General features: G+C 46.5%; 1 protein-coding gene across 1 annotated transcript in view; it reads left to right on the top strand.

Annotated features, from left to right (window-relative positions):
* Positions 1 to 16831, top strand: part of vps52 (VPS52 subunit of GARP complex) — a 131155-nt gene that overhangs the window by 52111 nt on the left and 62213 nt on the right. Inside the window, exons 9-10 of the mRNA XM_059957504.1 lie at positions 9032 to 9164; positions 13331 to 13388. Of these exons, the coding sequence (XP_059813487.1) occupies positions 9032 to 9164; positions 13331 to 13388 (191 nt within the window). The remainder of the gene's footprint in view (positions 1 to 9031; positions 9165 to 13330; positions 13389 to 16831) is intronic.

Raw genomic sequence — 16831 nt, forward strand, 5'->3', positions numbered from 1 at the left:
CAGGTGAGATACTTTCCTGTCCAGATCCCAGAGACACTGATCTACAGGTGAGATGCATTCCGGTCCAGATCCCAGAGACACTGAACTACAGGTGAGATACATTCCTGTACAGTTCCCAGAGACACTGATCTACAGGTGAGATGCATTCCTGTCCAGATCCCAGAGACACTGAACTACAGGTGAGATACATTCCTGTCCAGATCCCAGAGACACTGAACTACAGGTGAGATACATTCCTGTCCAGATCCCAGAGACACTGATCTACAGGTGAGAGGTGTTCCTGCCCAATTCCCAAACCCACTGCCAATGTACAAGTGAGGTATATTTCTGTCCAATTGCCAAACACACTGCTGAAGTACAGGTGAGATACATATTTTTCCAGTTCCCAAACACATTGCTATGTATAGGTGAGATATGTTCCTGCCCTTCCTAAATTCGCTGATGATCTACAGGGGGACATCCATCCCTCTCCTTCCCAAATTTCCTGACGATGTACAGGGGAGATACATCCCTCTCCTTCCCAAATTCACTGACGATGTACAGGGCAGATACATCCCTCTCCTTCCCAAATTCACTGACGATGTACAGGGGGAGATACATCCCTCTCCTTCCTAAATTCACTGACGATGTATAGGGGAGATACATCCCTCTCCTTCCCAAATTCACTGACGATGTACAGGGGGAGATACATCCCTCTCCTTCCCAAATTCACTGACGATGTACAGGGGAGATACATCCCTCTCCTCCCCAAATTCACTGACGATGTACAGGGGGAGATACATCCCTCTCCTCCCCAAATTCACTGACGATGTACAGGGGGAGATACATCCCTCTCCTCCCCAAATTCACTGACGATGTACAGGGGAGATACATCCCTCTCCTCCCCAAATTCACTGACGATGTACAGGGGAGATACATCCCTCTCCTCCCCAAATTCACTGACGACGTACAGGGGGAGATACATCCCTCTCCTCCCCAAATTCACTGACGATGTACAGGGGAGATACATCCCTCTCCTCCCCAAATTCACTGACGATGTACAGGGGAGATACATCCCTCTCCTCCCCAAATTCACTGACGATGTACAGGGGGAGATACATCCCTCTCCTGCCCAAATTCACTGACGATGTACAGGGGAGATACATCCCTCTCCTGCCCAAATTCACTGACGATGTACAGGGGAGATACATCCCTCTCCTGCCCAAATTCACTGACGATGTACAGGGGGAGATACATCCCTCTCCTGCCCAAATTCACTGACGATGTACAGGGGAGATACATCCCTCTCTTGCCCAAATTCACTGACGATGTACAGGGGAGATACATCCCTCTCCTCCCCAAATTCACTGACGATGTACAGGGGAGATACATCCCTCTCCTCCCCAAATTCACTGACGATGTACAGGGGAGATACATCCCTCTCCTTCCTAAATTCACTGACGATGTATAGGGGAGATACATCCCTCTCCTTCCCAAATTCGCTGACGATATACAGGTGAGGCTATTTCTGACTGATGTGTTCTTTTCCATCATGGACATTAGCCTCTCCTCCGTGGCTTGGTCTGCACTGCCCACTGCTTCAGTAAAGCCATCAGAATAATCACAGGCTGCATCCACCCCAGACATCCTATCTTCTCCTCTCCCCCAGCGGGCAGAAGCTGAAAACATGCACCATCAGTCTCAAGAACAGCTTCCACCCCGCTGTTATAAGATTATTGTACAGTTCCTTATATGATAATATGGAGCCTTGTCAAAGCCTTTGCACCTTATTGTCTGCATGTACCCAATAGTGCGGGGGTCTGAGACCATTAGGGCCCAGCCTCAGACTAGAGAGGCATCCATTTAGATCAGAGGAAGCGTAGAGGGGCAAGTAGAGTGTCTGCAAAAGGATTTAGAATGAATCAGGTTTATCATCACCAGCATGTGACGTGAAATTTGTTAACAGCAGCAGTTCAAGGAATATATAATATAGACCAGAAAAAATTAACAAATAAAATTTTTAAAATTAAGTAAATCAATTACAATATATGTATATTGAATAGATTTTAAAAACGTGCAAAAACAGAAATACTGTGTATTAAAAAGAAGTGAGGTAGGGTTCAATGTTCATTTAGGAATCGGATAGCAGAGGGGAAGAAGCTGTTCTTGAATCGCTGAGTGTGTGCCTTCAGGCTTCTGTACCTCTTACCTGATGGTAACAGCGAGAAAAGGGCATGCCCTGGGTGCTGGAGGTCCTTAATGATGGATGTTGCCTTTCTGAGACACCGCTCCCTGAAGATGTCCTGGGTACTTTGTAGGCTAGCACCCAAGATGGAGCTGACTCGATTTACAACCTTCTGCAGTTTCTTTTGGAGATTAAGAGAACGAGCAAAGAAGTAGCAGATGAAATACAGTATCATCAAGTGTATGGTCGTGCACTTTGGTAGAAGAAATAAAAGCGTAGACTATTTTCTAAATGGAGAGAAAATTAAAAAATCTGAGAGGCAAAGGGACTTGGGAATCCTCGTGCAGGATTGCCTGAAGATTAATGTGCAGGCTGATTTGAATTGATGGCTTTATGGTAAAGTTTGTGGATGATACAAAGATGGGTGTAGGGGTAGATAGTGCTGAGGAAGCACGTGATTACAGTGGGACTTGGACAAGTTGGAAGAATGGGCAAAAAAAGTGGCAGGTGGAATACAGGTGTTGGGAGATGTATGGTAATTCATTTTGGTAAAAGGAACAATAGTGCAGACTATTATCTAAATGGGGAGAAAGTTCAAACATCAGAGGTGCAGAGGGACTTTGGAGTCCTCGTGCAAGACTCCCAGATGGTTAATTTACAGGTTGAGACTGTGGTAAAGAAGGCAAATATATTATTGGCATTTATTTCAAGGGGAATAGAATATAAAAGCAAGGACATAACGCTGAGCCTTTATAAGACACTAGTCAGGCCACTCTTGGAGTATTGTCAACATGTTTTGGGCCCCATATTTCTATCAGATTTCCCCTCGGCTTTCGCTGCTCCAGAGAAAACAACCCATTTATCTAGCCTTTTGAGAGAGCACATGCCCTGTAATCCAGGCGGCATCCTGGTAAACCTCTTCTGCACCCTCCCCAAAGCCTCGTCATCCTTCCAAGACTGATCTCAGCCTGTCTGTTGCCTGTGTCTGGTGAGAATCTGACTCACTTCACTCTCCTTGCTTGGCTGTGTTCTTCCTTTCTCTGACCTAGCCCTCACTGTCCTGTGTCATTGAACATGGAACACTACAGCACTGTACATGTCTTTCGACCCATGGTATTGTGCTAACAATTTATTGGACTCAAAGATCAAGCTAACCCTTCCCTCCCTTCAAAACCCTTCATTTTTTTATACTCCGCGTGTCTATCTAAGTCTTTTAAATGCCCCTAATGTACCTACCTCTACTGCCACCCTTTGCAACGCTTTCCACACACCCACCACACTCTGTGTACAAAAAATCCTCCTACTTCTGTCATCCCATAAACTGTCCTCCAATCTCCTTAACATTATATTCCCCTCCAATTAGCCATTTGCACCCTGGGGAAAAGGCACTGGCTATTCACACTATCTGTGCCTCTTCCAGTTCACGTTTATTGTCATCTGATTGTGCATATATGCAAACAATGAGTCAGACCACAGTACACTCACAAAACATCTATGACACATAACAAAATATTATCACAAATGATTTAATTAAAATAGCATTCAAAATGTATGTAGTGCAGAACATGGAAATAGTACAGTAAGCATTAGAAAGCTCGCTGCTGTTCTAGTGATGAGTTTATTAGTTTCACAGCCTGAGGGAAGAAGCTGTTACCCAGTGTGGCAATTCCTGTCTGATTGTGCTGCGTCACAGAGAATGTGGGATGGGTGGTGATCTTCAAAAGTTCTTTGGGGCCTTCATCTACAATGCTGCTGGTAACTGTCACAAACAGGGGGAAGCAAGACCCCAGTGATCCTCTGCAAGGTCTTGCTGCCTGATGCCTTTCTGCTTCTCTTTTGGAAGAGGACAGCGAGGCTTGAGAGGAAGTGCGGCGGTGGCCATTTTCAAATTGTCCAATTGCTTCTCAGATCGGAGTTCTGAGAGGTGGGACTGCGCAGGCGCGTGAAGGAGGCCCGGGAAGGAGGGAAGATATATAAAGGAGATACTGAGTGAGGTAGTTCTCTTTTGGAAGAGGACAGCGAGGCTTGAGAGGAAGTGCGGCGGCGGCCATTTTCAAATTGTCCAGTTGCTTCTCAGATCGGAGTTCTGAGAGGTGGGACTGCGCAGGCGCGTGAAGGAGGCCCGGGAAGGAGGGAAGATATATAAAGAATGCCGCCTTAAGAAGCGGGCAGCGGAGTGAGCCGGGCGCAGAGTGTAGGGCTTGGGCTCAGAGGGCTTAGGCGGAAGAGGGCACAGTAGGCTTATCTTTTAGTTCTTGTATTTTCAGTTATTTGGGAGGTATGAGTGTGAGGGCAGCTTGTTGTTCTCGGTGTCGGATGTGGGAGATCCTGGAGTCTCCGAGCCTCCTGGACATCCACATCTGTGCCAGGTGCGCCGAACTGCAGCTCCTGAGGGACCGAGTTAGGGAACTGGAGCTGCAGCTCGATGACCTTCGCCTGGTCAGGGAGAGTGAGGAGGTGATAACAGGAGCTACAGGGAGGTAGTCACTCGGGGACCACGGGAGGCAGATAGGTGGGTTACAGTCAGGAAGGGGAAGAGGCAGGTACTAGGGAGTACCCCAGTGGCTGTACCCCTTGACAATAAGTACTCATGTTTGAGTACTGTTGGGGGGGACAGCCTACCTGGTGGGAGTGACAGTGGCTGAGCCTCCGGCACAGAGGACGGCCCTGTAGCTCAGAAGGGTAGGGTTAGAAGAAAGAGGTCCATAGTAATAGGGGACTCAATAGTCAGGGGCTCAGACAGGCGTTTCTGTGGAGGTGATCGGGAGTCCCGGATGGTAGTTTGCCTCCCTGGTGCCAGGGTTCGGGACGTTTCTGATCGCGTCCAAGATATCCTGAAGTGGGAGGGTGAAGAGCCAGAGGTCGTGGTACATGTAGGTACCAATGACATAGGAAGGAAAGGGGAAGAGGTCCTGAAACGAGAGTATAGTGAGTTAGGAAGGCAGTTAAGAAGAAGGACCGCAAAGGTAGTAATCTCGGGATTACTGCCTGTGCCACGCGACAGTGAGTGTAGGAATAGAATTAGAATGCGTGGCTGTGGGATTGGAGCAGGGGGCAGGGATTCAAGTTTCTGGATCATTGGAACCTCTTCTGGGGCAGGAGTGACCTGTTCAAGAAGGATGGGTTACACTTGAATCATGGGGGGACCAATATCCTAGCGGGGAGGTTTGCTAGGGCTACAGGGCGGACTTTAAACTAGTAAGATGTGGGGGCGGGAGACTATTTGAGGAGACTATGGGAGAGGAGGTTAGTTCACCAGTGGAGCAAGTAAATAGACAGTGTGTGAGGGAGGAAAGGCAGGTGATGGAGAAGGGATGCGCTCAGCCTGAAGATGTAGGGGAGAAGAAAGAAAAGGATAATAAATTTGAATGCATTGTTAGGGATGGAAAGAGAGGAGGAGATGGAGAGTATCTTAAATGTATCTATTTTAATGCTAGGAGCATTGTAAGAAAGGTGGATGAGCTTAAACCGTGGATTGATACCTGGAATTATGATGTTGTAGCTATTAGTGAAACATGGTTGCAGGAAGGGTGTGTTTGGCAACTAAATATTCCTGGATTTAGTTGCTTCAGGTGTGATAGAGTAGGAGGGGCCAGAGGAGGAGGTGTTGCATTGCTTGTCCGAGAAAATCTTATGGCGGTGCTTTGGAAGGATAGATTAGAGAGCTCCTCTAGGGAGGCATTTGGGTGGAATTGAAAGGAATTGGGTGGAAAGGTGCAGTAACACTGATAGGAGTGTATTATAGGCCACCTAATGGGGCGCGTGAGTTGGAAGAGCAAATGTGTAAGGAGATAGCAGATATTTGTAGTAAACACAAGGTGGTGATTGTGGGAGATTTTAATTTTCCACACGTAGACTGGGAAGCTCATTCTGTAAAAGGGCTGGATGGTTTAGAGTTTGTGAAATGTGTGCAGGATAGTTTTTTGCAACAATACATAGAAGTACCGACTAGAGATGGGGCAGTGTTGGATCTCCTGTTAGGGAATGCGATAGGTCAGCTGATAGATGTATGGGTTGGGGAGCACTTCAGGTCCAGTGATCACAATAGCATTAGCTTCAATATAATTATGGAGAAGGACAGGACTGGACCTAGAGTTGAGATTTTTGATTGGAGAAAGGCTAACTGAGGGGATGCGAAGGGATTTAGAGAGAGTGGATTGGGTCAAGTTGTTTTATGGGAAGGATGTAATAGAGAAATGGAGGTCATTTAAGGGTGAAATTATGAGGGTACAGAATCTTTATGTTCCTGTTAGGGTGAAAGGAAAGGTTAAAGGTTTGAGAGCACCATGGTTTTCAAGGGATATTAGAAATTTGGTTCAGAAAAAGAGGGATGTCTACAATAGATATAGGCAGCATGGAGTAAAGGAATTGCTCGAGGAATATAAAGAATGTAAAAGGAATCTTAAGAAAGAGATTAGAAAAGCTAAAAGAAGATACGAGGTTGGTTTGGCAAATAAGGTGAAAGTAAATCCGAAAGGTTTCTACAGTTATATTAAAAGCAAGAGGATAGTGAGGGATAAAATTGGCCCCTTAGAGAATCAGAGTGGTCAGCTATGTGTGGAACCGAAGGAGATGGGAGAGATTTTGAATGATTTCTTCTCTTTGGTATTCACTAAAGAGAAGGATATTGAATTGTCTAAGGTGTGGGAAACAAGTAAGGAAGTTATGGAACCTATGACAATTAAAGAGGTGGAGGTACTGGCGCTTTTAAGAAATTTAAAAGTGGATAAATCTCCGGGTCCTGACAGGATATTCCCCAGGACCTTGAGGGAAGTTTGTGTAGAAATAGCAGGAGCTCTGACAGAGATCTTTAATATGTCATTAGAAACGGGGATTGTGCCGGAGGATTGGCGTATTGCTCATGTGGTTCCATTGTTTAAAAAGGGTTCTAGAAGGAAGCCTAGCAATTATAGACCTGTCAGTTTGACATCAGTGGTGGGTAAATTAATGGAAAGTATTCTTAGAGATAGTATTTATAATTATCTGGATAGACGGGATTTGATTAGAAGTAGCCAGCATGGATTTGTGCGTGGAAGGTCATGTTTGACAAACCTTATTGAATTTTTTGAAGAAGTTACGAGGAATGTTGACGAGGGTAAGGCAGTGGATGTAGTCTATATGGACTTCAGCAAAGCCTTTGACAAAGTTCCACATGGAAGGTTAGTTAAGAAGGTTCAGTCATTAGGTATTAATGCTGGAGTAATAAAATGGATTCAACAGTGGCTAGATGGGAGATGCCAGAGAGTAGTGGTGGATAATTGTTTATCGGGATGGAGGCCGGTGACTAGCGGGGTGCCTCAGGGATCTGTTTTGGGCCCAATGTTGTTTGTAATATACATAAATGATCTGGATGATGGGGTGGTAAATTGGATTAGTAAGTATGCCGATGATACTAAGGTAGGAGGTGTTGTGGATAATGAGGTGGATTTTCAAAGCTTGCAGGGAGATTTATGCCGGTTAGAAGAATGGGCTGAACGTTGGCAGATGGAGTTTAATGCTGAGAAGTGTGAGGTTCTACATTTTGGCAAGAATAATCCAAATAGAACATACAGAGTAAATGGTAGGGCATTGAGGAATGCAGAGGAACAGAGAGATCTAGGAATAACTGTGCATAGTTCCCTGAAAGTGGAGTCTCATGTAGATAGGGTGGTGAAGAGGGCTTTTGGAACGCTGGCCTTTATAAATCAAAGCATTGAGTACAGAAGTTGGGATGTAATGCTAAAGTTGTACAAGGCATTGGTAAGGCCAAATTTGGAATATTGTGTGCAGTTCTGGTCACCGAATTATAGGAAAGATATCAATAAATTAGAGAGAGTGCAGAGACGATTTACTAGGATGTTACCTGGGTTTCAGCAATTAAGTTACAGAGAAAGGTTGAACAAGTTAGGTCTCTATTCATTGGAGCGTAGAAGGTTGAGGGGGGATTTGATCGAGGTATTTAAAATTTTGAGAGGGATAGATAGAGTTGACGTGAACAGGCTGTTTCCATTGAGAGTAGGGGAGATTCAAACTAGAAGACATGATTTGAGAGTTAGGGGGCAGAAGTTTAAGGGAAACACGAGGGGGTATTTCTTTACTCAAAGAGTGATAGCTGTGTGGAATGAGCTTCCTGTAGAAGTAGTAGAGGCCAGTTCAGTTGTGTCATTTAAGGTAAAATTGGATAGGTATATGGAGAGGAAAGGAGTGGAGGGTTATGGGCTGAGGGCGGGTAGGTGGGACTAGGTGAGATTAAGGGTTTGGCACGGACTAGGGGGGCCAAGATGGCCTGTTTCCGTGCTGTGATTGTTATATGGTTATATGGTTACCACACAATGATGCAGCCAGACAGGATTCCTGTGGGATTTTGTTAGAGTGGGAGTAGGGAACCTCCCACACCTCATTCTCCTCAAAGTGCTGATGCGACTGAGCCTTCCTGATTAATGAGGATGTGTGGTGGGTCTAGGTTAGATCATCTAATATATGCACACCAAAGAACTTTGTACCTTTCACTCTCTCTACAGCAGGGTCCTTGATGTGCAATGGTTAACCTGTGCCTTCCTGAAGTCCACCATCATCTCCTTTGTCTTGTCCACAATGAGAGTCGAGTTATTATTCTCACACCATTTGACAAGCCTCTCTGTATGCTGACTTATCATTGCTGCCAATGAGGCCAATCACTGTTGTTTCAATGGTGAACTGGGTGATACGGTTTGGTTTGTTTCTGGCAGTGCAGTTGTGAGTCAGTAGCATTGACTCAACCTAGAACAGTCCTAGCTCACTCAGATTTTCTTTTTAAGATCTGAGGAAAGTGCCCTCCCTCCTTTTCTCTGCCCCTACCCCCCACCCCCATCCTCTGCCCTGACTGAGCTGCTCTGGTGTCCCAATCAGGTTCTTCTACCAGTTTCTGCTGGCAAATGAGCGGCATGTGGCGAAGGAGATCCGGGATGAGTACGTCGACACCATGAGCAAGATCTACCTATCCTACTTCAAGTCGTACAGCAGCCGCCTGATGAAAGTGCAGGTCAGAGACCTCACAGTCCAGGGAGGATATAGGTGGGGTTGAGATGGGAAAAGGGTTAAGGGTGTGGCCTGTTTGGGTGGGGGTGGAAGTTGATTGCATCGGTTGTGTATGGCATGGTTTGATGGGTGTTGGTGTTAAGGTGGGTATTGGTTTGAAAAGGGTTGATGGGTGGGTAAGGTGAGGAGTGGATGTTGGCATTGAGGTGGATGCTGCAGTCGGCGTTTATGTGTTGAGTGGGATTGGGTAATTTGGTGTGTTGGCATTGAGGTGGGAGGGGTGGGTTGGTGGGTTGAGTCTGGGGTGAGGTTTTGGTTGGGTGGTGTAATTTGGTGTGTTGGCATTGAGGTGGGAGGGGTGGGTTGGTCGGTTGAGTCTGGGGTGAGGTTTTGGTAGGGTGGTGTAATTTGGTGTGTTGACATTGAGGTGGGAGGGGTGGGTTGGTGGGTTGAGTCTGGGGTGAGGTTTTGGTTGGGTGGTGTAATTTGGTGTGTTTGCATTGAGGTGGGAGGGTTGGTGGGTTGAGTCTGGGGTGAGGTTTTGGTTGGGTGGTGTAATTTGGTGTGTTGGCATTGAGGTGGGAGGGGTGGGTTGGTCGGTTGAGTCTGGGGTGAGGTTTTGGTTGGGTGGTGTAATTTGGTGTGTTTGCATTGAGGTGGGAGGGTTGGTGGGTTGAGTCTGGGGTGAGGTTTTGGTTGGGTGGTGTAATTTGGTGTGTTGGCATTGAGGTGGGAGGGGTGGGTTGGTGGGTTGAGTCTGGGGTGAGGTTTTGGTTGGGTGGTGTAATTTGATGTGTTTGCATTGAAGTGGGAGGGGTTGATGGGTTGAGTCTGGGGTGAGGTTTTGGTTGGGTGGTGTAATTTGGTGTGTTTGCATTGAGGTGGGAGGGTTGGTGGGTTGAGTCTGGGGTGAGGTTTTGGTTGGGTGGTGTAATTTGGTGTGTTGGCATTGAGGTGGGAGGGGTGGGTTGGTGGGTTGAGTCTGGGGTGAGGTTTTGGTTGGGTGGTGTAATTTGATGTGTTTGCATTGAGGTGGGAGGGTTGGTGAGTTGAGTCTGGGGTGAGGTTTTGGTTGGGTGGTGTAATTTGGTGTGTTGGCATTGAGGTGGGAGAGGTGGGTTGGTGGGTTGAGTCTGGGGTGAGGTTTTGGTTGGGTGGTGTAATTTGGTGTGTTGGCATTGAGGTGGGAGAGGTGGGTTGGTGGGTTGAGTCTGGGGTGAAGTTTTGGTTGGGTGGTGTAATTTGGTGTGTTGGCATTGAGATGGGAGGGGTTGATGGGTTGAGTCTGGGTGAGGTTTTTGTTGGGTGGTGTAATTTGGTGTGTTGGCATTGAGGTGGGAGAGGTGGGTTGGTGGGTTGAGTCTGGGGTGAAGTTTTGGTTGGGTGGTGTAATTTGGTGTGTTTGCATTGAGGTGGGAGGGTTGGTGGGTTGAGTCTGGGGTGAGGTTTTGGTTGGGTGGTGTAATTTGGTGTGTTGGCATTGAGGTGGGAGGGGTGGGTTGGTGGGTTGAGTCTGGGGTGAGGTTTTGGTTGGGTGGTGTAATTTGGTGTGTTGGCATTGAGGTGGGAGGGGTGGGTTGGTCGGTTGAGTCTGGGGTGAGGTTTTGGTTGGGTGGTGTAATTTGGTGTGTTGACATTGAGGTGGGAGGGGTGGGTTGGTGGGTTGAGTCTGGGGTGAAGTTTTGGTTGGGTGATGTAATTTGGTGTGTTTGCATTGAAGTGGGAGGGGTTGATGGGTTGAGTCTGGGGTGAGGTTTTGGTTGGGTGGTGTAATTTGGTGTGTTTGCATTGAGGTGGGAGGGTTGGTGGGTTGAGTCTGGGGTGAGGTTTTGGTTGGGTGGTGTAATTTGGTGTGTTGGCATTGAGGTGGGAGGGGTGGGTTGGTGGGTTGAGTCTGGGGTGAGGTTTTGGTTGGGTGGTGTAATTTGGTGTGTTGGCATTGAGGTGGGAGGGGTGGGTTGGTCGGTTGAGTCTGGGGTGAGGTTTTGGTTGGGTGGTGTAATTTGGTGTGTTGGCATTGAGGTGGGAGTGGTGGGTTGGTGAGTCTGGGGTGAAGTTTTGGTTGGGTGGTGTAATTTGATGTGTTTGCATTGAGGTGGGAGGGTTGGTGAGTTGAGTCTGGAGTGAGGTTTTGGTTGGGTGGTGTAATTTGGTGTGTTGGCATTGAGATGGGAGGGGTTGGTGGGTTGAGTCTGGGGTGAGGTTTTGGTTGGGTGGTGTAATTTGGTGTGTTGGCATTGAGGTGGGAGAGGTGGGTTGGTGGGTTGAGTCTGGGGTGAAGTTTTGGTTGGGTGGTGTAATTTGGTGTGTTGGCATTGAGATGGGAGGGGTTGATGGGTTGAGTCTGGGTGAGGTTTTTGTTGGGTGGTGTAATTTGGTGTGTTGGCATTGAGGTGGGAGAGGTGGGTTGGTGGGTTGAGTCTGGGGTGGTTTTGGTTGGGTGGTGTAATTTGGTGTGTTTGCATTGAGGTGGGAGGGTTGGTGGGTTGAGTCTGGGGTGAGGTTTTGGTTGGGTGGTGTAATTTGGTGTGTTGGCATTGAGGTGGGCGGGGTGGGTTGGTGGGTTGAGTCTGGGGTGAGGTTTTGGTTGGGTGGTGTAATTTGGTGTGTTGGCATTGAGGTGGGAGGGGTGGGTTGGTCGGTTGAGTCTGGGGTGAGGTTTTGGTTGGGTGGTGTAATTTGGTGTGTTGACATTGAGGTGGGAGGGGTGGGTTGGTGGGTTGAGTCTGGGGTGAAGTTTTGGTTGGGTGATGTAATTTGGTGTGTTTGCATTGAAGTGGGAGGGGTTGATGGGTTGAGTCTGGGGTGAGGTTTTGGTTGGGTGGTGTAATTTGGTGTGTTTGCATTGAGGTGGGAGGGTTGGTGGGTTGAGTCTGGGGTGAGGTTTTGGTTGGGTGGTGTAATTTGGTGTGTTTGCATTGAGGTGGGAGGGGTGGGTTGGTGGGTTGAGTCTGGGGTGAGGTTTTGGTTGGGTGGTGTAATTTGGTGTATTGGCATTGAGGTGGGAGGGGTGGGTTGGTGAGTTGAGTCTGGGGTGAAGTTTTGGTTGGGTGGTGTAATTTGATGTGTTTGCATTGAGGTGGGAGGGTTGGTGAGTTGAGTCTGGGGTGAGGTTTTGGTTGGGTGGTGTAATTTGGTGTGTTGGCATTGAGGTGGGAGAGGTGGGTTGGTGGGTTGAGTCTGGGGTGAAGTTTTGGTTGGGTGGTGTAATTTGGTGTGTTGGCATTGAGATGGGAGGGGTTGATGGGTTGAGTCTGGGTGAGGTTTTTGTTGGGTGGTGTAATTTGGTGTGTTGGCATTGAGGTGGGAGAGGTGGGTTGGTGGGTTGAGTCTGGGGTGAAGTTTTGGTTGGGTGGTGTAATTTGGTATGTTGGCATTGAGGTGGGAGGGGTGGGTTGGTGGGTTGAGTTTGGGGTGAGGTTTTTGTTGGGTGGTGTAATTTGGTGTGTTGGCATTGAGGTGGGAGGGGTGGGTTGGTGGGTTGAGTTTGGGGTGAGGTTTTGGTTGGGTGGTGTAATTTGGTGTGTTTGCATTGAGGTGGGTTTCAGGTTGTGTCTGGCAGTTTTATTGGTATTGGGGTAGGAGGGGTTTCTGGCTTTTTGTTGGTGTGTTGGCGATGGATGGATGTTGGGTGGAATGAGTTGATGTGTTGACTGTGGGTTGTGCTTTTGGCGAGGTAACTTAGTGGTGTGTTAGAGTTGGGGTGGGATTGGCTGATTTGTTGGGCGTAGGGTAAGTTTTTGATGGGGTGATTTGGTGGTATGTTGGCATTGAACTGGGTGTTGGAATGGGAGGAATTGATGGGTTCTGTGTGGGGTGGGTTTTTGTTGGGTGGGTTATTTGGTGGTGTGTTGTCATTGAGATGAGTGTTGTTGGAATGAGTTGATGTGTTGATGTGGGGTAAGGTATTGGTGGCATGTTGTGTTGGGGTGGGAACGGTTGATTGCAGGATGGGTTTTGGTGGTGTATTGGGGTGGGAGGGTTTATGATGGGATAGTTTGGTGATTGTTGTTGGGGTGAGATGTGTGTTCAGGGTGGATGGAGGTGGGGCTTGGGGCTGAGGTCATATCCCCTTCCACCAGTTGCATTTTCCATGATGGTGTTAGTTGACAAATTCAAAGACGTTTAGGGTATGTAATCTAATCTGACTAACCTTCTCCCTCCCTCAAGTACGAGGAGGTTGCTGATAAGGATGATCTGATGGGGGTGGAGGACACAGCAAAGAAAGATATCCTTTGTCAGCGTTGACTGTAAGTACTGTTGCAAGGTGATGCCGGTGACACTACTGAACCTCCCTGAACATACAAAGTAGGCATGATTACCTGAAGAATGGATTTTGCATTTCCATAGTATGCAGTTTTCACTGTCTTTCCAAAATACCTTACAACTGAGCCTGCCATGGAGTTGACGGCAGAAACTCTGTCAGAACTGGCCAAACTCATTTGGCTCCAGCTTAAAGGGGTGTGGACAGGGAGTGGGGAAGTGTGAATGTGGTCAGGAAAGGGATGCTGTGTGACAGGCAGTAGGTCTCAGGGAATCTCCCACCTCAGCCTCAGCATCCCACATTAAACACAACACATATAGTTAAGGAGCTCAGTTGAAAGCTGAGGAGTAGTTGTCATTTATTTCTTTAGAGATGCAGCACAGTAACAGGCCAGTGAGCTCATGCTACTCAGTTCCACCCTTGAGACCAGTTCACCTACTGTGCAGTGTATCTTTGGAATATGGGAGGAAATCCACATGGTCACACGGAGAACATACAGACAGCAGCAGAATGGAACTCGGGTCACTGGTGCTGTAATAGTATTGGACTATTGTGCCACCCCTATTATGGTAGTTATAATGAATGAATTACAAATAACATCATTGCAAAAATCCCTTCCTGCTGGTCAGAGGCACTTGGAGAACAGCTGCTGAGGCAATGCAGGAAGTGTAGGAAACAGTTTATGCAAAGCTGCTTTTCAGGTGTGTTGAGTGGTGTTGGATAAGGGTGACATTGAGCTCAGGACCGAGATACAATAGACAGTAGGAGCAGAAGCAGGCCAGCTGGCCTCTGAAGCCTGACCCCACTCAAGATGATCGAACAGCACAGCACACTATTCCAGCATTGATCCAGTTTGTCTCTCCCACATAACCCTCTGTTTCTCTTTCATCCATGTGCCTATCTACGGGTGCCCTTATTGTCCCTAATGTATCTGTTTCTACCACACCTCTGGCAGTGATTCCACTTTCTGTGTTTAAAAACAAACCTCTGACCTCCCCCCCTCCAGTCACCTTAAAATTATGCCCTCTCCTATAAGTCATTTGCACCCTGTGAAAAAGTCCGTCTGTCCACTCTATCTATGCCTCGTATCATCGGGTAAATCTCTTTCAGCTTTCCGATCATCCTCCTTTGCCCCAAAGAGAAAAGCCCTAGTCCTCTCAGCCTGTTCTCTATTCTAGGCAGTATTGTGGCCACCTCCATTCCAAATACTTGTAGTGATCTAGCCGGGGGATAGGGAATTCCAGAGTACCACTCCTCTCAGGAAATATCCTGTACATCTCCATTTTAAGTGACGATCGATCCCCTTACCTTAAAACTACAGTGGTAAGAAAAATATTATGAACCCTTTGCAGTTACATGCTTTTCTGCCTTAATTACTCAAAAATATGGTCTGATCATCATCTAAGTCACAATAATAGACAAACACAAACTGCCTAAACTAATTACACACAAACAATTGTACTTCTTGTCAATACTGAGTACACCATTATAGTCAAGAAAGTATATGAACCTCTACAAAAGTTATTTGGAGTCAGGTGTTCTTATCATTGAAATGAAATTGGAGGTGTAGGTTGTAGAGGTGCCCTGCCCTATAAAAAAAAGACACACAAAGTCAGGTTACTGACAGAGCCTGCTCTTCTCAAGATAGATCAGTTAATGTGCACCTTGCCTCGATCAAAACAGCTTTCAGAGGACCTTAGAAAAAGATTCGTAGAATTGTGTGAAGCTGGAAAATGTGATAAAAGCTTTTCTAAAGACCCGAGTGTTCATCAGACCGCAGCAAGAGAAATTGTCTACAAATGGTGGAAATTCAGTACAGATGTTACTCTCCCTAGGACTGGGTGCCCTGCAAAGATCACAGCAAGAGCATTCAATGCTGAAGGAGGTGAAAAAGAACCCAAAGATAGCAAAAGACCTGTAGAAATCTCTAGAACTTGCTAAAGTCTCTGTTCATGTGTCCACTATAAGTAAAACACTGAACAAGAATGGTGTTCATGGAAGGACTCTCCAAAAAAGCTCAAGTTTGCAAAAGACCACCTGGATGTTCCTCAATGCTTCTGAGACAATGTTCTGTGGACAGATGAGACAAAAGTGGAACTTTGCAGCTGTGCTATGTTTGGAGGAAAAAGGGCACTACACACCAACCCTGATACCTCATCCCAACGGTGAAGCATGGTGGGAAGAGCATCATGGTTTGGGCTGCTTGGCTGACTCAGGACCTGGATAGCTTGCAGTTCTTGAGGGATACAATTCAAAATTGTTTCATTTCATTTTACAGGGGAATGTCAGGATAGCGGTCTGTCACCTGAAGCTTAATAGAAGTTGGATGATGCAACAGGGCAGTGATCCAAAACACAAGAGTAAATCAACAGAATGGTTTTAAAAGGAAGATAATTCATGTTTTGGAATCGGCAAGTCAGAGTCCAGACCTTAACCCAATTGAGACATGAAGAGGGCTGTACATGCAAGGTATCCCAGATCCCGGAAGTACTGATGAATTGAAATTGTTTTGTATGGAAGAATGGTCTGAATTCCTCTTCGCTGTTGTGCAAGTCTGATCAGCAGCTACAGGAAATGTCTGGTGGAGGTTATTGCTGCTAAAGCCGGTTCTATCAGTTATTAATTACAAGGGTTCACATACTTTTTTCCAGCCTGGACTGTAAATGATTAAACAATAAAAAGTGCAATTGTTTCTGTGTTAGTTTAGGGAGATTGTGTTTGTCTATTATTGTGACTGAGGTGAAGATCAGACCACATTTTATGAGTAATTAATGCAGAAAACCAGGTAATTGCATAATGTTCACAAACCTTTTCTTGCAAATGTATGTACCCTGTTCAAGACTCTCCCTCTAATGGAAATATCTCAACATCTCCTGTGTTGTGCTTCTTCATCACACCCTCTTCTAAACTCCGAAGAATACACATCCAATCTCTCCTGACAGGACAGTTTTTTCTTACCATTCCAACAATAGAAGCCCTGGCTCACTCATCCTCTCCTCATGAGACATGCTCTCTAATCCAGGCAGTGTTTAGACCAGGACCGTCAGACTCAAAAACAGTTTACTTCCCCAAGTAGTAAGGCTGATCAATACCCCCACCCACTAACCCAACCTTCCACAACCTCAACCACCACAACTTTATTATTTCCTGTCAGTCACCATATACAGGCAGTCCCATGTCTAGCATCACTTTATACTATGATAAAGCGTACTATGATAATAGTATGGACAACCTATCCCTATAAGCTATCATATATATTTATATTTATTGTGTTTTTTTGTAATACTGTGTTTTTTATGTTATTGTATTTTTATTTTGTACTGCATCAGATCTGGAATATCAATTATTTTGTTCTCTTTTATACTTGTGCACTGGAAGTGACATTAAATAATCTTGACGTATAGCCA

This window comes from Hypanus sabinus, assembly GCF_030144855.1.
Source record: "Hypanus sabinus isolate sHypSab1 chromosome 5 unlocalized genomic scaffold, sHypSab1.hap1 SUPER_5_unloc_1, whole genome shotgun sequence".
NCBI classification, from domain to species: Eukaryota; Metazoa; Chordata; class Chondrichthyes; order Myliobatiformes; family Dasyatidae; genus Hypanus; species Hypanus sabinus.